Source organism: Vicia villosa, linkage group LG4 (assembly GCF_029867415.1).
Source record: "Vicia villosa cultivar HV-30 ecotype Madison, WI linkage group LG4, Vvil1.0, whole genome shotgun sequence".
NCBI classification, from domain to species: Eukaryota; Viridiplantae; Streptophyta; class Magnoliopsida; order Fabales; family Fabaceae; genus Vicia; species Vicia villosa.
The window spans coordinates 85,844,028-85,866,993 of NC_081183.1; the positions used below are offsets into that span (position 1 = coordinate 85,844,028).

At 34.1% G+C, this 22,966-nt stretch overlaps 1 protein-coding gene across 1 annotated transcript; it reads left to right on the top strand.

Moving 5' to 3' along the window:
• Window positions 1-19,884: 19,884 nt before the first annotated feature.
• On the top strand, window positions 19,885-22,325 carry LOC131599307 (NAC domain-containing protein 76-like). Its single transcript, XM_058871711.1, has 4 exons — window positions 19,885-20,201; window positions 20,840-21,048; window positions 21,230-21,504; window positions 21,593-22,325. The coding sequence occupies exons 2-4, from the start codon at window positions 20,877-20,879 to the stop codon at window positions 22,214-22,216; spliced, it is 1,071 nt and encodes a 356-aa protein (XP_058727694.1). The 5' UTR covers window positions 19,885-20,201; window positions 20,840-20,876; the 3' UTR covers window positions 22,217-22,325.
• The last annotated feature ends 641 nt before the right edge of the window (window positions 22,326-22,966 follow it).

Sequence of the window (22,966 nt, forward strand, 5' to 3'; positions counted from 1 at the left end):
TCCTCTTCCTTGTTTATCATTATGACGAGTCACTTACTAAGTAGGGGTTATGCTTGGACTATATATTTGAGGAAGGTGCATGATGAGGATTTGCCCTGTATTGCTCTATTAAGGCCTTTAAAGATATATCACTACACAGTCCCTCAAGCACGAGAACTTGTAAATGACAAGGTGATTAAGCTCTTCATCCATTTCAAGCAATAAAAGTTGAGTCCCTTAGTTAGGGGTGTGTCCCTCAGTTAGGGGCGAGTTATCACGCTCTTGCTAGGCGTCTTTTGTGTATCTCGAGTGTCAGCGGAGGGTTGTTAAACATCAGTCAAGTGATTTTTAGAAACGTCAAAATATCAATCAGTTATGAAAACTTGACCATTTAGTGAGAAAGAAGCATGTGTGGCATTTAATACTACTCATGATGGTTTTCTTCGGGAAACCCATTCTAGTTTATTTTATTACACATGTCCTTGATGTGTGAAACCCCCTCCACTCCATGTTTGGCAGGTATATTACTTATCGTATTGGTTTTTCTCCTACAAAGAACATGGGTTTACTTTACATAATGACCTTTTATCTCTCCCTCCATATTAGGATTTTCGCTTTGTTTAATTAGAGATAATTCATAGGTGTAGTGGTGCTTCTTTAAGTTCACATATGATAGGAGAAAGTTACAGGGTTTATTAGTCTCTCAGGGATCCAAGTACTGCAACTTTTTAACCTCTTCCCTTTCATCATAAACTGGTGGCCAGGAAGAAAGCTAAGTGTGTCCATATTCGAGAAATTGTATACCTATATTTTGAATCTGATAGGATCGTGAGGTTTCGTTAGAATATTGGATTCTCAAGTACAAGGAAGGAAGATGATGTAATATTGAGGCCCTATTTTGAAACAAAAAGAGCCAACATGGAAACCTTGGATGCTTCATCCACACCTTATTTTTACTTGCATCTCCTTATTATTCATAAATTGGGGGTTTTGATACATTTTACGCCTTTTGAACCATACTTCTTGGCAACCGCTAATGTCGCCCCTCCCAAATCATGCCCAATATATGTAGCATCATCAGGTCTTGAGATCATTTGTTTCCATTTGGATGTCCTCTTCACCGTTGGGATATTTATTTCTTTTTATGGTGTAGAGATTCTCCCTTTTGTGTTTAGGTAACTCTACACTCTTTGCTTGATAGGAACTTGTTGGAACCCTACAAAGAGCCTTATTAGGATTGGAAATATAGATTCGTGTGAGTCAGAGGGCGAGATGGTTCTTCCTTGGTGACCATAAAGGCGACAAGTGTTGCTCGCTTTCCTCTTTCATGGACAACTAATCCTTATCTCATCAAGGGAATAGACTCCGACATCATTTCTCCCGTTTAGCGATATGTGATCCAGGTGTTGATTTGCTTTCAGCTTATGAAATCTTGTACTTTAGTCAATCTAGATCGAGAGGATGGCGGCGGGGTAGAGAAGTATCTTGGTAAGCTTTATGGTATGAAAGGAACCTTTTTACTAGATCCCTTCCTTACTGCTTTATGCATTATGACATTCTTGTTACGTAGGGGACATGTCTATAATCTCGCTTGCTGAGAGGAAGGAGTGATTAGTTTGGATGAAAATGCATCAATGACCTGCGGCCACCCCCAGCCTACCTTAGAGATTTTTCGGCGAATAGAAGCAAGAGGCAGGGATTTACATCTCGGGATTATGATGCTTGCCCTCCAAAGAACCAAAGATGAGAGAAAGGTCCCTCGAGGCCTTTGGGAGACAACCAGATAGCCTCCGAGGAAGAAAGGAAGCTCGAGAACATGTTCCAAAGGTTGGAGCTCCTTGACCCTTGTTGTAGAGTGACCCTTCTTTTAGTTTAGTCAAGTTTCATGGATGCTGCCTCCCTTTTCTTGAGAATTTTCGCAGTGACTACTAGTTATTCCACAGTAAGCCTCTTTGTTATTTGACAAGACTTTCAGAGGTTCAAATTTTGAGATATCTTCTGGTGGAAAGAGTCCAGTAGGAAAACATCTCCAAAAAATTGGCGAGTTGTAATCCATGTTTGACTTTGTCACATGGTGGATTCAAGAGTTTCTGAGGATGGTGTCAACCATGGCAAAGGAGTGGGATGATTTGAAAGCCCTCATCAAGGAGGTGGCTTTAAAAGCACAAGCATTCGCTCAGAAGGAGAGTGTTTGAAGAGATTGCTCGAAAAGACCATCAGTTCCATAAAAGACTTTGAAAAAAGAGGTAACATCGCTCAAAGATGAGGCAATGGCCGCTTCCAATTAGTATTTTGAGAGGGAAATGGAACATGTAGCGTTCTTCTATCCAAATCGGACCTATGTCGGTTGGATATGTTCAAGGTGGTTCAGGATGGTCAATAGGTAGATGATAAGTAGGTCCATTGGTGGTTCTTATGTACCTAGGTATCCTTTAGTTAGCTTCCCTTTTCCATGGATTTTTTGTTGTTGCCTTATTTGTATGACCATTTTTGGAAGGTTGCATTCAATGTATAATGTTATTTTGGGTATCATACAAGATTTTCTTGCTTATAAGATGTTTTTAGTTTTCAAAAAAGGGTGATGAGGATTCTGAATTTTATTGCTTTTAAGGGTGGCAAGGACTCCTCAATGAAGGCCCAACATTGTGGATCGCCTCAAAGGGTGGCAAGGATTTCTTATAGGAATCTAGTGTTTTATTTCCTCTAAAGGGAGTCAAGGGTTCCTCCAAGAGGGTCTAAAATGTTTGATCGCCTCCAAGGGCAGAAAGGACCCCTCATAGGGATCAAGCATTTTATCGCCTCTAGCGGGCGGCACGGATTCCTCCAAGATGATCCAACATGTTTGTTCGCCTCCAAGGGCAAAAAGGACCTCTCGTATGGATCCACCATTTTATTGCATCTAACGGACGACAAGGATTCGTCCAAGAGGGTCCAACATTTTTGATCACCTCCATAACATTTTAAAAGTTGGTCGAACTATAATCATATTATAAGAAGAGGGAACATCTATAACCAAATACCTGACCTTGATCTTCTTGGCTTATTTCCCCACTTCAAAGGTGTTCTTCAACGTTATGTAGCCTTTCACTTGTACTTGATCCTCGAAAAACCCAACTAGTGACCCATTGAAAGGTTTTAGGTCATCTGGGTTGAAGAGAGCCTCTCAAATGAACCCCAATAGAGGATATATGGAAAGCTTACTTGATATACCAAAGCTCTTCTAATTTCCTAGTCATCAAACCTCACAGTGATGACCATGGGGTCGTTGTTATATGAATGGATACTTGGTGCATCTTTCTATGAAAAAACGATCTCGACCTCTAGTGTATTGGTCTCGCCTTCCTTCGAACGGCATATATTCTTTGGGAGGAATTGGTCTTTCTACCTCTAGGAAATCCTTCTACAATAGTATTGAGCATGTGGTTTATAACCTTGTTTCTCTTTTCCCTTTCTTGGTATGGGGCTTCCTCTATTGTCACACCCACGGGAGTTGGCATTGCTTGACTCTTTAATGGAGTCTCCTTTGACATATTTCTTATGGCGGCCCTCCTATATTAGATTCTTTATCTATTTCTTAAGTTGGTAGCAGTCTTTTGTATGATGTTGTTTATCCTTGTGGAACTTACACCATTTGCCAAGCTGAAACCCCATGACATATGCTTTTGGAGATGGATTTGCAAGGATATCATACAAGTGAAAAACCTCCCTTCATATCTACTTGCCTCGAGTGTTCTAGGGAGTGAAGCTCTCCACATTCTTTCCACCTTTCTTAAACGCCATTTTGCCCCTGATGGGCGAGTTATAGTTGTTCTTTCGTGAGTGTTGTGTATCTTCAGTTCTAAGAACAAAATCTTTTACATCATGAGCCTTCTTATCGGTGTTCTTTTCCTTGCTCTTTATATAACATTACGCCCTTGTAACCTTAACTTCTATTGAAGATGATTTCCTTTGGGAGAGGGAATCATTAGAGTGCCCTATTTTAAGGTCATTCTAAAATACTCCTACGAACATTTCTTGGTATGGGTGGACTACTTTTTTGGTGGCTTCATTGAAATGGCTAAGGTATATCCTCATTAACTATAAGGGGCCTTATCGAATGTTAAACATGTTGGTTGTGGACATCTTTCTATGTCAAATGACACCAACTCCTAGTAGTTGGTGATGTAAGCTTGGGGTAGGACCATGTACCATCGTAAGGTTGCGTCTCTAAAATATCCAGCCAAAAGTTTGCATTTCAGAGAGTCGGGCCCCCTAATGATGGCCAATTTGCGTGTTGATAGAGGTGACATGCTCGTAAGGGTTGCTACGACCATCAAACTTTACCATGGAGGGAGGGTTGAAACCGGTTGGGATAGGTGCTTCTTATTTCTCATCTGAGAGTGGCTTGGGTCCTGCACTTCCATCTTTTTTTTTTGGGTAGTCTCTCGTTGGCATTGTTGGATGTTGAGGACGTTTTCCTCCAGGTTTAAATTTTGGATGCACGCATCTCCTTTATGGATTTAGAATTGCTGCTACCTCTGGTATCCTCATGTGTGGGATTCTACCCTCTTATCAACCATGATTAGTAACTGTTGGGTCTAAGAGAGGATATTTTGGTGAGTGTCAAATTGCTAGTAATAATGGAAGGTGTGGCTCAAGTTTGTTTTACCGGAGCCCCATGATGGGTGCTTGTGTACTTGCTAAAAAGAGTAGATACGCGTGGCATCCCTATGTCATAGGGGTGGCAATAGGCTTTAGAATTTGCGGAGATTTAGGGCAAGCTCGTGGTGGTGAAAGACTCAGCTCCGAGGTGTTTTTGGTGAGTGAGATCATGCTCGCAAGGGTGTGAAGCTCCGAATTGTTTGGGGTATATCGTGGGGTGTAGTCAAAATGTTATCTCAACCTTAAGGATGAGTTATTTATAAAGTCCTATGGGCCTGGATTTGGGGACCCCTAGGAAGTAGTAACTGTTCCACTTTGATTTGGAAGAGGTTAATTGCCTACTTCTTAATGAATCATCATTAGGACTTCTAGCATATATGGTTATATACTATGTGCACGTTATTTTCCATGTTTCTCATAAGGGCGAGCCACTTACTGAGTGGGCGTTATGCTAAAACAATATATTTAGGGTAGGCACCTGATGAAGCTTGGCCCCATATCGCCATATTATAGGTCTTTACAAGCATATCACTACAAAATGTTATACCCATCTATCATCGAATAATCATTATCACAACCAAGAATCCACTTCCAACTGTAAAAAAAAAATTCCTCCAAAACAATATTAGACAACAAAGAACAACACTCTGCCACTTTACCCTTCTCTCGTGTGATAGTCTCCTCTACCACCCCCCATCCAAGACCATCATGCTCTGATCCCGCTCTTCTTATCTATGAAAAAATTTATTTTTTTCACTTGCCAACTCGCGAAGACTGTGGAACCTAGAGCCAAGGTTTCCTCCCTCTAACTAAGGATCTTTCCAAAAGGATGATTTTCTCTATTATCCACTAAACAAGATAAGCAATCGTCCAACCTTTGGCCTCAAATCATCCTATTCATCCCCTAATTCTAGTAGAATATTTTCACTTCATAGACGCCCTACTACATCCACCCTTGATATTTCCATCTTATATACCATATTTCGCAACTAGGACCTTAACCAAAACCCATTGTGATTGACATGCAATCTCCACCAACAATTTTCTATCAAGGCCAGATTAAGTATATTACTTTTGTGATCCTATCGCCGAGTCATATAACTACAGTTATTCATAAGAAGAGGAGATGACACGTTGTGCTACAAGATGCTTGCGTAAATTCTAAAGGATGCAACTCATAAGTTGATTGTTGGGTTACCACCTAGATGTTATCCAAGAGCATTCAAACACAAGAAATGGGGGTTAATTATGATATAAATTTTATTATATACTTGAAAAATTAAATTTTTCTTATATTTATTTTAAGAAAATGTGTAGAAGAAGAAAAGAATGACATGTGATATGGGTCGGCCACATGCCCAGAAGTTAAGACCAAACCAATGTTGATCCCCTCCAAAAATGAACCAAGGTATAAAGACCATACAACGATATTTTCTAGGTACATTATTCCGATCTCCAATTTTTATTACCCATCTTGAATTTTGAAGTGACATGGGCATTGGAGTGCTAACCTTGCAGATCCACCCCGCCCCACCATATCAGAGATCAACACAACCGATTCAGGATTCCTCATCATTAACATACAAATAATTACAGTTCTAGAATAGAAAAACATGTAAATAATAATAGGAAAATAATGATATTAGAGATTAGGGAATAACATGCCATATTTTATCCTAATTTTCCCCAAAAACACGAGGCCTGCGTCCAATCCCTAATGATAACACCTTGATATTTTAACACATGATCATTCTACAACCTTCTTACACCAAACTTTTCTCGTAGGTTCAACTTTAAACATTTATAATATATCATAGTTCAAGAGAACATTTCTATCTTATTTTAGAATTACACATCTGCAACGGTTTAAACAAGACAATTCTATTTAAGTGTTTTTCTCTCCCAATATATAAATAATGTTTTAAGTGTATGTGAAAATCCTAAAAGAAATGGAGTGTGTAGAATAGAGGTAATAATGAAACTTCTTATATTGTTTTCAAAAGAATACAAGTTCTCATTTTATAATAAAACTTTTAGCAAAGAAAGGAAAGGTTTTTAGGGCCAGATCGGCTTCATAATTGATTAGGCTACACCCATAATCGATTATGACCTATAAATTGACAAATGGATGAGACCATTTCCAGCCACACATGGGCATACAAAACAAAGAAAATATTTGTTCCACTCAAGGGCGTAAAACATCAGGAGAGAAGATACTATCCATCCATACAAAGGCATACATCTTCAAAAGAAATAGGGAATCTTGCACAAAAGAACAACAAAAACTGAAAAAGTCACATAAAAAATCAACACATTACTGGGAGGAGGAAGAAGATTCACAATCAAAGGAGGTCTTATATTTTTCACCTTCATATTCATCAGCACTAGATATTTCTTTGTCTTCACCCAATGTATTATGGTATTTATCAGCACCTGGTACAAAAAATATAGAAGATAAAACACTTGCAATATGCGGACTTATCATTTGAATTAGCCATTCACACAAGATATTTCTTGTAGTGGACGTGTCTATGATTTCTTGTAATGCCTTGATGAGGTGGCCTCTCACAGGCCCAAACATGGGTTGTACATAAATCTCGTTCTCATCAACATCTATATTAGATTCATCATTATTGAGAATATTAGGAAGAACAATGTCAGGGACATGTTTCCTAGTAAACAATTTAAAACTCAAGTTTAACAATCCAGTGACAATACCTACTCTATCTTTAACAGTAAAAATATCACTCTTTTGATTAATTTAAGTACCAAAAATTAGAGATGGAAACCCAATGGGAATATTTATGACATATGATTCAACATGCTTAACTACTTGCTCAAAAACATACTAACCAAAATCCAAAGTTACCCTAGTCCCTATTTAATACAATAAGCTAGCTAGGCTTAGAGTTATACCTGAAACATGGGAAGAAGGCACCTAGTTTACAACACCAATTTTGTAGAGAATAACATATTGGACATTGAGGTTTGAAGTAACCAACAAGCCCTTGGATGACCAATAATCATGAATGTTTCTAGTGAATTTTTGTGCAATGGTCTTCAAAGATGGAACTCGATCGGCCATAATTAGTCTTCCTCTTCCAAGATAGTCATTTATAATTGTAGGATAGAACCCAAAGTAATGGCCTCAAACATACACCTTCTTGTAATCACTACTTCCAGCCTCATTAAGTTCTTTGGGAAAGTTCACAATAAAATCCTTAACACGTTTCAGATAAAATGGACCAATGTTCATTAGTGTTCTTTAGGACCTGAGCATCATTTAGCAGTTTCATGATTCCATTTCACTTTTTAGCATATTTAGATAGTTTTCTTTAGGAAGCGATATGTCTGTGGAACACATATTTCTATTTTGCAACGCTCTCCTCGGAGTGAAATGAGACATTGTCCAAAAGAAAAAAAGGAATATTTTTGAGGTAGTTTATTTCCACCAATTACCCTCTTTATTCTTTTTGCAGCATGTTCCTCCAAGATGTCATTCGGCATGTCATCAACATTGTCTTTGAAAATCTATTTTTCAGAGTGTCACTACTACAAAAAACCTATTTAAAAACGGTTGGAAAATACTTATAATCACACGGGTCCAGGAGTTGTTAAGTAGAGTGTTGTCATAGATGTGTTACTTAGAATCATAGTCTTGAGACCATTGTATTATACTTTAAAGTGTACATGCTATCACAATGTTTAGTTAACTCAACCGTTGTGATAGACCTAAAGGTCCTAGGTTCAATTCTCAGCAGTGATATTTTGGAACATAAATTACAATTCATCATAGTTACATTAGATAATTGTTATGGTAAGTACCCATAGTTTATTATATACTATGTAGATTGTTTGTTTTTCCATACACCTCATTAAAGAAATACAACCATTAAAATTGATGAAGAAGCATATAATCTGAAAATTAAACTATTCTTGAAAACCAACATAAACATACCACTATTTTCTGAATTGCATGCCTCTCATCATTCATTTCCTGCTCTTTAACACATAAATTGTGGTTCAATGGTATAATTCCTTCATTGCATCTATTCCTTCGATTCTAGTTTAATTTGAACAACATAAATTTATTGGTTGGGTCTATCTCATTGTCGTCACTTATCATCATGATTGTTATGATAACTTATTATCATAACAATCACGATGATAAGCGACGACAATGAGGTTGACCCAACCAATAATTAGATTTTATTCTAATTAAACTATAAGAGAAGATATTGATGTATTGAAGGAATCAGATCATTGCATCACATTCCAAATGCTAAAGAACGTGAAATAAATGATGAGATGCAAGCAATCCGGAAAACATTGACTTTTATAAGTTAGTTTTCAAATACAACTTAATTTTCAGATTATAAGTTTCTATGTTAATTTAAATGAATGTATTTTCAGTGAAATATTAATGAAACAAATAATCTACACAGCATATAAGAAACTATACTTCATTTACTGTCAATATAATAAACTATACTTCATCTACAAATACATGCAACAACATAAAAAAACATACATTTTAGGACACACCTTTTATAAAAAAAATATCGTGAAAATGAAACAATTATGAAGTTCATCTAGTTTGTGAAGTTATGAAAAAGAAATACAAAGGTGGATGAATTTTCCACAACCACTTCATACTTCTTATATTTGTTTCCATAGCTACGCAAACTATATGTACGATAGTTACGCATGCGCTTCATTAAGGTGGTGAAGACGAATCTGAAAAAATAACGGCAACAAAAATTTATCAACAACAACATACAACAACAGCAAAGCTTATGATGATGAAGAAAAGAAAAAATATTATGAAAATCATGTGAAAACTATCTTGTTTGTGAAGCTATGAAGAAGAAGTACAAGGTGGATGAAGTTTCCATCATAGCTTCATGCTTCTTGTACTTTTTTCCATAGCTACACAAACAATATGTACCATATACAAAGTATGGCCTTTGTTAAGGTAGTGAAGACGAATCTGGAAAAAAAATGAGAACAATTAATCAACAAAACCAACATGCAACAAACAAGATAATGGGGAACTATCTAACAATAAGACGTAAGAAGTAGAATACATTAACATATGAGGCACAAGATTCACGGCTAATGGTGAAGAAGAAGAGAAAAAATGGGTGCTAGGGTTTCACTGTGAAGGAAACGACACTACTGTCAATAAGTGAGAGTTAATTCGCTTATATATGGGTAAATTATTTCACAACGGTTATCTATCAACCGTATTGATAAGTATTTATTTATTATAAATATATCACAATGGTGGAACGTTCTAACCGTAGTCATATCCCTTTAAGTTTTTATATAAAAATAAATAAAAAAGAAAAGACGCGCCTTAACATTAAAGGAATAATATATATGATGGCAATGAGGATCGAACCCACGAAAGCTTGATGGTTTTACCACGGTTGGCTGCTCAACCTTTGTTATATACAATAAATTTTTAATCAAAAAACAAAAATATTATGGTAGCGCCTTATTTTAGAGATGTCACCACGGTGTAGTGAAGAACCGTGGTGACCACGACGTTGTTGTTTACACGTTTTGTAGTAGTGTGTACATGTGGCCTTCTTTCTTTTAATTGGAATATTTTTCTTTTCAGTAATGATGTTTTTCTTGAAATCAACCTTGCAAACTTCTTCGTTTTTTAAATCACAACTTGAGGCATTTTCTCGGATCATCGCTTCTTCTTGTTTGTTACAACCATCTTTTTGGTTTGAGTGGATTTCTTATTTTTGTTTTTGGGTCTAAGAGAGGACACATTCTTTACAGATAACTTCTTATACTTTTTGGGAGTCCATTGAGTATCCACAAATTACTCAATAATAGGTTTTCATCCTCAATTTCTTCAATGATATTGTCTTTGTCATTGACATAATGATTGAAATTGTCTTGGTCGTCTTCACTAATAAATTCCTCAGATTCAACAGTACCTTCAGGATGATTGTTGATATTATTCTCAACATCAAACTGGTCACTTCCACCTGTATTTTTTCAACTTCCATAATGTCTTCAACATTTTCATTAACATCAGTAGTAACATCCTTAACCGTTATCACATTATCCTACTCAATGACACGTGCAATGTCACTGACATCTTTGCTAGCATCTTCATGAGCACCTTTGTTGGTCTCTTAATTATCTTATGACTTATCTTCCTTACTTGTTTTAACACTCTTTTCATTAGTAGTTTCTTCATAGATACTTTTCTCAGTTCACTAACATCTTAAATGACATCTCCACCATCACATATACTAGTTTCTTGATCATTATCACTCATACTTTCTTTGTCACTTACACCATCATACATGGTCTTATTAATATCTTGAATAACTTTTCATAGATATTTTTGAGATTAGTATCACTAGGGTTATAATGCAAAGGTTTACTCAAACCCATTTCACCACTAAGGATCTTTTCAATAACATTTTCACTTGGAGACTCATCACATGCATTTAGGGTTTCAATGGTTTGGTTAGGGATGTCGGACTCTTCGTTTCTGGCTTTACTAGTTTAACCATTAGGGTTCATAACTTTTACAACAAGAATGTTTTAATAAATAATGGTTTCAGGAGGTTTACCTTGATGATTTCTAGGATGAATAACTCCAAGAGCAACAACTTTGAGGGGAACATCAATTTGGTGGAAACCAAATAATTAATTACTATAATTCCATTACACACATCCGTAAGTTAGCTCTAAGCTTTTCAAATTAAATTGCATCTAGGGCTTTTATAAAGATGTATGCTACTTGTCTTTCATTCGTAACATGATCAAGAGAGATTATTATTCTCCTACCAGTTCCCTAATAAAATGATGTCGAAAGTCAGTGTGCTTGGTACAACTATGTTGGACATGATTTTTGAAAATGTTGACAGCATTCATGTTATGACCATATAATGTCATGACATCTTGAGTGACATTGTACTCTTTCAACCTTTTTTTCAACCACATAAGTTGAGTGCAATTTCTTCCTACATCAATGTACTCCGCCTTTGTAGTGGATACACAGACACAATTAATCTTTTTGCTAAACTAGGATATGCAGTTGTTTCATAGGATGAAACCTCCTTCATAAGTCCTTTTTTTATCCTTAAAATTACCTACCCAGTCATCATCATAATAACTAACTAGAAAGGAGTTGGTATCAAAATAGTACAAAAAGCCATAGTTAGATGTTTCACTTATGTACTCGATGATTCTCTTGACTTGTGGGAAATGACTCATTTTAGGATTAACTTGATAACAGGCACACACACCAATAGAAAATGTGGTATCAAGAAGGATGACAATAAGATACAAGAAACTACTAATCTCACTTATGTAAAGGCCTTTATTAAAAATCACTCCTTGATCTTCTTTAATTAACTTGACATGAGTGGAAATAGAAGTACATTTATGCCTAGAATTATGTTAACCCACATTTTGTGAGTTAATACATGTCCTTATAGTATTTAGTTTAGTTTTATTTTATGTTTATTTGTTTATTTTCCCTGCATTTCTATTGTTTTAGTCAAATTAGTGTGGAGTACATTAGGTGCTCCCATTTGTTAGTTTAATTTATGTTTTGTATTTATAAGTTAGCAATAGTCAAGCTGAGACAAGACTGAACTACTCTGCTGATGAGCTATGAGTTGAGGAAGCTTAATTTAGAAAGAAACAACACTTGCAAGTTGTACGCTAATAAAGAGAGAGTGGAAATAGGTACTATTTGGAGGGAAAGCCTTAGTGGGTGCTGAAAATGAGAGTGGAAATGATTAAAATTCAAGGATAAAAGAAGGTGGCGCTAAAAGACAAAATATGGTACAAAGGTACACTGCGCGCCGCCTGCTCCTACTGTGACAGTCTACACATTTCGCCTTGTCTTCCACTGTTGTGTGCTGGTACGGATATTCCCTCTTTCTATGCTGAATACGTTGGGGATGATGGGCTGGATGAAATTCTTGAATCTAGGCCCATGATCCGAGGTAGCTGAAGAAACCCAAATTCTTGGCCTATATAGAGAGCTGGAAGCAATATTGGAAAGGGTTCAAAAAATATTCCAAGTTTATAATACACAAGTTCCAGAGTGTGTGTGTAGAAGTGTGAAAGAGTATTCTCTCCTCATCCTAGTCTGTGCTTAATGATGACCATTGGCACGACTGGAGTTTCCTCTTGAAGACTTAGCCGTCTCAAGTTTTACTCCAAGTTCCTCTTAGGTTGATATCTTTTATTCATTTGTTTGTCTTAAGATGTTTCCTTTGAGAACCATGTTCATTGTTTGAACTCAGCTCACTATGAGCTAAACTTCTTTTAGTTGAGCAATGTGATATTAATATTAAAAGTGTGTTTATGTTTATGCTTGTGTGGTTAGTGCTTACTTTATCATGCGTTTACAATTCCAACACTTATTTCTTTGATTGATCACCTTAGAAATAGGTAACAGCTCGTTGTTGTGAGAGATCCAACAACAAGTGTATTTTATGAATAAAAATGGTTGAAAGAGTAGGATAGAGATGTTCACTTGACTTAGTTTGCTTAGACATAAGAAACTGCAACCATGAAGGAAATATAAATTTTAATAGGCGTATATTAGGGTTACAAGTGAAACTTAGAAATTTGCCTTCCTTGCCCTTTTATGCATGCTTCTAAATGATGTAGAAGTACACCACTAGATTCTTTTGACCTTGCTTGTCACGACACCACAAATCATTAACACATGAACACACTAAAATATATTAATGGATCAAAGCTCAAGTATATTTCTCTTAATACTCTCACACTACGTTTTTCTACAGTCAATTTATTTTTACATGAAAGCTGGATTCAAATCATCACCTATTATTATTTCTCTACTTATGCTTAAAGTGAAAGAATAGATTTAATACAAAAGTCATATCTAAGTAGTAACACTCCCTGTGAGTACGATACTCTTTATTTTATCACTTGCTATGATAAAAAACATGTATACTTGCATGTGACACCTTTGAGAATTACGAACAAATTCTCCAACCTAAATTTCTTCACAATATTTCTAACATACTTGCTCTAGAATACAAATATACTATCTTTCATTTTCTTAACTTGAAAGCCAAGAAAGTATTTAAATTCACCAACCAAACTCATTTCAAACTCAGATTGTATTTGTTAGACAAAATGTTTTACCATCTTGCTTTACATTCCACCCAAACAAAATGTTATCAATGTAGATCCGAGTTATCATGTGCTTCCCCTCATATTTGTTCACAAACATAGTTTTGTCAATTCCCCTATGAACATATTCATGCCTAGTGAGAAATTTAGTGAGTCTCTCATACCAAGCTCTTGGAGCTTGTTTTAACGTATAGAGAGCCTTTTTAAGTAGACGTGATTTGTAAGGCATGGATCAATGAAGCCTTTAGGTTGTTAAAAAAAACTTCCTCATTCATGTATGCATTTAGGAAAGCACTTTTAAAATTCATTTGGTAGTGTTTGAACTTAAGTAGACAGGATACTCCTGGTAACAAACTGATAGATTCTAGATGGGAAACTAGAGCGAAGGTTTCATCAAAGTTAACTCCTTAGGTTTGTGTATATCCTTGAGCCATAAGGTGTGTTTTATTTCTTGTAATATTCTTATTTTCATCATACTTGCTCTTATAAATTTACTTAGTGCCAATATTGTTGGTTGAGTTAGGTTTATGTACGAGTTCCCACGCCTCATTCCTTTCAAATTGGATAAGTTCTTCCTATATAATATTGATCAAGTATTCATCATTGAGGGCTTCTTTCACACTTTTGGCTCACTTTTGAAGATAAACTCATGTTAGGTATCATTTTTCTATAATTTACAAGTTCTTTTTGATCAAGCTGTAACTCTTTCATTTAGGTCTTCAATTATGTTTCCAATGGGATGATTCCTCTATATCCTTCTGAATGGTCCTCTGTTTTCAGGAGCACTTTCTTCATCATTTTCTACATTATCATCTACTAATGGAAGAAGGATGTTAGTAACATTGTTTGGACCATTAGGTATAACATGTTGCTCTGATGCCAATTAAAATTTTGTTCGATCGCTAACAATTTGTCACATAATGTTGAAAAAATATGCGAGACAATGCGATGCAGTAACATTAATAAACAAAAAGCTGAATAAATAACAAATGTAATTGCTAACCTCGTACGGTGATAAGTCACATATGTCTAAATGGGATCATCCCAATGAAAGAAAATTCATTAATCAGTAGTCAATAGTATACGACAACCTCATATAAACTCTCTCAGTCCAGTTCCCTTTTCCTAATATTACATGTGAATTTTGATCCAGATTCCCCCTGAATTTGAGACCCATATCACTTTCACTCAAACACTTTCTCAAGTGTTTGACACTATTACAATAATATGAGGCGTGATAAATTACAATTACAATCAAATACTTTATCCTCCTGACTTAATAAAGATACCAAAGAATAGAGTATTAGAATAAAAAACAAAAGACTCGATGAAATTTAGAAAACCTCAAACTAAATTCTTCAAGGTCTGGGTCTTCAAACAAGGTGAAACCTCTCCTTAAATAGTAACAACATCCAACAGAAAAACCCAATAGGATTTTAACATAAAAAGGAATGGTTTTCAAAAAGTGCAAAATGAATCTTTCTTCACTAAAACTAATTTTTTATTTTGAAGAAATCAAATCTAACTACATCTTTAGCAACTGGATTCACAACAAAAATATTTTACAAATAAAAACGAGCTATAAATCAAATCCGTAATTGAACTAAAAAAAATCTTTCTAAACTGATATTCAATCAGATAAGGTACGCGTATCAGAAACATGCCAAGACAAATGTCTCCTACTAAGTCATAACATTTTGCTTAATATATTTTCTTCAAAAATTTACCAAATTAAATGTAATAACCAATTTCACGTATTTATTTTTTAAATACATATGGTTAAAAATATAAGTAGTCATTGGATACTTTCAACAAGTATAACAAAAGTTAATCTACATCTTTGAATCAAACGAATTATAAGACAATGTGGTCAAGGACAAGATTATTTTATCCTTGTATCATGTACTAACAAACAAATGTGGTCTCAAATAATCACCATTCACCAAAGGTTGTGCCATCTCTTTCCATGGAACATAGGAAAAATACAAGAAAAGTACACATACAAACGAGCCAGAAAACAAGCAAATAACAACTAGAGATTAAATTGTAATGATAATGACAAAATTACACAAACTTGAAATGAATAAAACCCATAAAACTTGTGAGGGTTAAATTGTAATTTTGGTTAATTTTGTTTTGATTAATTAATTTATTAATTCACCTAGGATCCGGAATCATGGTGAATCATCCATAGTTAGGCATCATTGTAGGAACCCAAAAGATTGAAATTGATTTAAAATTGAGTAATCAATGAACTAATATGGCGTACGTTCTTAGGTATAGTGAATGAATATGAGTAAAGTATAATATTCATAGGATCATAGAATTAGAACCCCTAGGTTTGACATTTACACTGATTTTGATGCAAATTCTTCACTTTTATGAGCATGATTTAAGGCTAACCGTAGGATTTTTCAAGTTTTGGTTAGTGAAATTCGTTTTTAGGTAAAGCTTAATTTGCTCTTAATTCCATCATGATACTTCTTGAAATAATATAATACTATATTTTAAAATAAATAATGGCCTACCAATTTATTTTTAATAATAGATCTATATATTTATATTTTGACAAAGGGAAATTATACCAATCTATAGTTGTAATGAAACTATATTATAATATCTATCAGTTTCATGTATTGAGAATATTGGAATGAACAGAAAATGCCTTCATCATTCTTTTTTGACTTTGACTAGTCCACAAGGGATTTGATTGAAGACAGATACATTTTCATCTTATTATTAAATGGATAATAAATAAACTAAAACAATAAAACAAAATCCACTTTTTGTTCTATTACAAGTAAAACGAGAAAAAAACAAAATAAGTTACTGTATCTATAGTTCAACAATTGACAGTTAAGCAGAATTTCTTCATTGTAATGAGGCGAAAATTTGGAGTAAGGTCACCCATTCAACGGACATTTACTAATTGCCTTTTATTAAAATATTATTCCAAAACATTTGATAAATGTGAACTTATTTTATAAAACTAATGTTGTTACTAGAGTTGATATCAAATGTCAAATTTATCATACTTATATTTTTTATTGACGACAAAATAATCTGATAGTTGAATAGTTTAATATTATGTTGTGATAACCATATTTATAAAGTTTTAAATAATTTAGACATTTATTAGTATATGTTTTAATAATTGATATTTCTAAATATTTTTAATAACATATTATACTTTAAAATAAGAAAATTTCTTTCCCTACCTCCCTCTTTTCTAGATCACCTCCGGTGAAAAACGCAAAATACCATCATTTCGGAAATGTATTTCCGAAACGCTTTTTTTTTTTTTTTCAAAATTTGTCTTATTTCGGAAATGCACTTCCGAAAACACGAAAAAAAGTTGTTTTCGGAGATGCATTTCCGAAAACACCCCTTTTTTGGGTTTTCGGAGATGCATTTCCGAAAACACTTTTTTTTTTGGAGGGGGTGTCTTCGGAGATGCATTTCCGAAAACACCTTTTTTTTGGGAGGGGGTGTCTTCGGAGATGCATATCCGAAATATTCCAAGACCAAATTGGTCTTGGAATGTTTCGGATATACACTTCCGAAAAAATTCAATAATTATTAAAAAATTAAAATCAAGGGGAATCAATACAATTAATAGGTATAAAATCAAGGTGAATCAATAAAATGAAGGTTAATCAATAAAATCAAGGTGAATCAAAATTTCCTAAAAAATTTTAAAGTTAAAAATAATTTTTAACTTATATAAATATATAATAATTAATATATAAATATATAAATATATAACAATTAATCAAAATTTCTTAAACAATTTTAAAGTTAAAAATAATTTTTAACTTATATAAATATATAATATATAAATATATAATAATTAATATATAAATATATAAATATATAACAATTAATATATAAATATATAAATATATAATAATTATTATAAATTAAAACACTCATTTTTTTAATTTTTATAATTATTATATAGATATATAAATATATTTATAATTAATATATAATAATTATTATATAAATATATAAATATATAATAATTTTTATAAATATATAATAATTATTATAATTATTATATAAATATATAAATTAAAACACTCATTTTTTTTATAAATATATAACAATTATTATAAATATATAAATAAAAAATTATAACCTATTTTGTAAGTGAAATTATTTTAATTTTTTTAATTAAAATTATTTTAAATTTTAAAATATGAATCAGGATAGAAATATATAATAGCTATTATCCATAACTCATAAATTATATCAAAATATATAATTATTATTATTCATTACTCATAAATTATATCAAATTTATGATATGTGAATTAATTAATATTCTAAAAATTAATTTTTGGGATTTTTTTAGATTTTTTTTGTTGTTTCGGAGATGCATCTCCGAATTAGTCAAAATCCTAATTTTTGGGATTTTTTCGGAAATGCACTTCCTGGAAAAATTTAGAAAAAAAAGTATTTCGGAAATGCATTTCCGAAGCAGGGTAAAATGGGGTTTTCGCTGGGGGTGACCCTATAGGGAGGTGGGTAAAGAAAAAATCTAAAATAAAATGATGTGATGAAATATCATAATTTTAAAATTTTTGAATTTTCCCATACTTGATAAATAAACAAAAACTTTAAATTTAGAAGTCATTTAATATATATTCTATAAAGAGTTATTAAAAATATAAACATATTAAATTAAAAATTGGCAAAAATAATTAATTGGACTCGATCATTGATTATTCATCTGTTTTAGTTTTTACACCCTATTTTTACTAATTTTACCTCAGGTTTTGTTTAAAAATCGGCTATTAGATTAGGGGAATACAAAAAAAGTAGGAGGTTGAGCCCGAGTGCATACCCAGGCTCGCTGGGCTATAGAACCGCCCCTATATATATCCGAAGGAACTCTAGGGGTGGTATAAGGAATATCAATCCGAAGTTGGAAAAAAACAAGAAAACCAAATAAAAAGCTACCGGTGAAAAGGATTCAACCATAAAAAAAAATTAAAAAATCACAACTACAAATCATATACACAAAAAAAAACAGCAGCATGAGATAGAGTTAGAGCTCTCCAATCCGAGGATACTTAAATAAGCATAAAAAATACAAAAGATGCAACAAAAACACATCTAATGAAAGTTGAAACCCCTCACCCTCTATTAGTTTAGACATAAAATACAGTTCTTAAGCCAACCAAGAAGACACAAGAGTTTTCTACAGACCTACCGAGATATCTTTTCCATGTCAAAAAAATGCCCATGTCTTCCACGTCTTTTGATTTCACCGAAGATCCCAAAAAAATAATATCATTCATAGTTTTCCAAATAGACCAAACCACAACATGCCAAATAATCCCCAATCCCCTAGTCTTAGGACCTCCACTTGGAATGAGAAACATCTGAAATGAAAGTGGATCAAGCATCTCTAGGTAGAACATCACAGCTCCCCAACCACCTAAAAATTTGATTCCAAATTAAGGATGAAACCTCACAAGTCACAAAGAGATGAGAGGTCGTCTCAATGTGAGCAAAGCAGAAGGAACAAGAGATATTCTTAGAGGTCAGATGGACTTCCCTCTTAAGAATGTTATCTTTGGGCGGGATACGCTCTCGAAGAAGCTCCCAAAAATCCATCATCCGACTCACGCCACCTCCACTCATCACTTTATTTAATAGAATAGTAATATCGCAACATTAAATATTTCCACACTTATAACTAAGGTTTTTTTAGAAAATTCGTTGTTACAAAATCGATTGTGACAAAACGACATTGAAAGTTATCGATGTTAATATTATTATATATTGTTTTTTGATTAAAAAATTATGGTTAAATGACGACTGCAATCAATTATGTGAATCGAAATCACACGCAAAATTTTACGTGACTGCAATGCGAAAGCGTCCATCATTTAAAATAGCGTGAATAAATCAAAATTTATCTAGTTAATTATTAACATATAATTAATTATTTTTATATATTTACACTATTGGATAGACGTTAACCCTTGCTCTCACATTAAAATATATAAATCAGTCAATTAAAATATCATAGCATAAAAAGGTGAAGAGCAAGCTCTACTAACTCCTCATTATTCAACCTTTTTGTGATATCATCATCATGTATCATGACCATAACACAGCTAATTAGCAACTCATAATAAACTCAATATTTTATTCTTGAACTCATCTTCTTCTTCTTCCCTATTGTGTTACAGAAATACATACAAAAATAAAATATAGTTTTCATATATTTCTGTGCCCATTCCTGGTTGTCAGTCCTTGTATCAGAAGTTAGCTACCATTTGCACTGATCCACACACCTCTCTCTTTCTTAAAACCCACGTCCGTGCCTTTCAAGCTACCAAACAGTGTAACCTAAGCTTCTTTTCTTCTTTCCTTTCTCTTCAAAGGTCCATTTTCCTTTTCACAGAAAGGTTTGTTTTCTTTTTCCATTTTTCATCAAACTTTGCATGTTGTCCCTTTAATTTGTTCCATGCATGTTTTTGACATATAGAACCATATCAAGACAAGAAGAGTGATTATTTTTCTTCTTGTTTTTTTATTGAACCCTTCCATGCATGTAACAAACCCATGGATTTCAGGCATACATGTTCCTGTTTTTCTGCTGTTTATAAGGGTTTGTGTTCTAAATATGTACATAGAGTGATGATGTATGTAGAAGGAGGCATGAACAAAAGTACTTGTTCTTGTAACTTGTATGTTTGTTGATAGAAAGTCAAAGTTCAAAAAATCATGCATGGAATAAAAGTTCTAGGTTTTCTCAAACTCAACTGGTCAGAAAAAGTTATCTATACTTTTTATAAGATCTTCCTAGGGTTTGCTCGAGATTATCAATCTTAAGCCACAATTTTTGAATTTCTTTACCATGACTAATGGTAGTTTCACACCTGCTATAGTACCCTAGAATATAACTTTTCATCTACATTTAATTATACATGAAATCATAGTAAAACTACTATACTGGCTATCCGAAAACTTAAGACGACTCTGAGTTTTTTATTTTAATAGAATATGACACTTCTTCCTTATTCTCTTGTTGAAAATCTTTCAGGTAATAATAGAATAAAGAAGCTACAGGTTAGTAGTGCATGATGATGCAAGGAAGTGGAGAATTAACAGTTCCTCCAGGGTTCAGGTTCCACCCAACTGATGAAGAGCTTCTTTACTATTACCTGAGGAAGAAAGTTTCTTATGAAGCCATTGATCTTGATGTTATCAGAGAAGTTGATCTAAACAGACTTGAGCCTTGGGATCTCAAAGGTACACATTCATAATCTCTATATCATCTACTCTTGTATGTAACATAGTAATATGGTTATGAGTCTGACAGACACCAGACACACCTTTAATCTGAAATGTCTGTGCTGCTACATATATTTGAAATTTGAACTTATTAATCGCCGTTGTTAATTTATTTTGTGTGTATATATACTTGTTGCAGATAAGTGTAGGATTGGATCAGGGCCACAGAATGAGTGGTATTTCTTCAGCCACAAGGACAAGAAATACCCAACAGGAACAAGAACAAATAGAGCAACTACAGCTGGGTTTTGGAAAGCAACTGGAAGAGACAAAGCCATATATCACACAAATTCCAAAAGGATTGGTATGAGGAAAACCCTAGTCTTCTACACTGGACGTGCTCCTCATGGCCACAAAACTGACTGGATCATGCATGAGTACCGTCTTGACGACGATGATAATGCAGAAGTTCAGGTCACAAAACTACCACCACCATCATCATCATCATCACCTATATTCATCTATATCTTCTTTATAACTCATTGTTATTTTTGTTTTTCAGGAAGATGGATGGGTTGTATGTAGGGTTTTCAAAAAGAAAAACACAACCAGAGGTTACCAACAAGAAATTGAAGAAGAAGATCACATGATTAACCACATGAGATCAACAAATGGAGGTCCATGCCATCAGATGCTAGAGCAAAAACATCATCATCATCACATGCAACAATTAGGACTATATGATTTCAACAACAATCACCACAACAACTTTGATGGTACAATTCACCTACCACAGTTATTCAGTCCAGAATCATCAGCTCTAGCACCACAGCCACCACCACCAACTTCCTTTCACAATTCATCCATGGACATCCTTGAATGTTCTCAAAACTTGTTGAGGCTCACAACAACAAATACTACCTCTGGACTTAATCTCATGCAGCAACAGCAACATCAACAAGGAGAGAGGTTGATCAATGGAGGTGATTGGTCATTCTTGGATAAACTACTTGCATCTCATCACCATGGAAATATGGATCAGAATCTGAGAAACAAGTTATGTAACCCTCTTCATAATCAGCAGGCTGCATCTGCTGATGTTGGATCAACTTCTGCTCAGAAATTTCCATTTCATTACCTTGGTTGTGAGCCTCATCCTCATGATATTATGAAATTTTCAAAGTAATTAATTAAGATTTTGATGATGAGAACTTTGGTTTTCTAGAATAAGTTTTTTTTTTTTTTAAATTCCTGTTAGATACTATTTGTAATTCCATGCATTAATTTAGTTACTTATTTCTTTTTGAGTATGAATTGTATATATATTTGCATCTCTTTTATTCAATCTGTTAATTAATGTATAAGTCTGCTTAATCCAAACTTTAGGAACATATGTTTTGAATAAATAGAAAATCCTAGTGAAAGGAAGGGGAGAACGGTGCTGGAGGAGGGTCGGAGAATAAGGCTAGTTCGAAGAAAATCCTTAAACGACCTGTGTGCTTTCTGTAAAGGAGGGAGGAAGAAAACGTGTTGTAAGGGTGGGAAGGCAGCAAAGCGGCAAGGTAGTGGAATTAAGTTCATGAGTCAGCGTTGTGTGCACAATGGGGGAACGGATGACAATGTTGCGACTATCAATTTAGAACGGGTGGCCAGGGATGAAGGCTCATACAATGGGGGTTTAGTTTCTTATGGAAATCAAACAGAAGAGTCCGACATTGTTCGTAATAACCGTCGTCAATGGAAGTTTCTGGAAAAAAGATATGGAGGGGATTTATGGGATGCTATGGAGGTTTTGGGGGTGGTAGATGTGGATGGATGTGGGAAGAAAATGGTTTTGACACGGGACTGTTCTGTTGGAAGTAGTGTGAATGGGGAAGGACGGAAGGAGTATTCTAAAGGTGAACCATGATTATTGGGACATTAAACATAAGAGGGG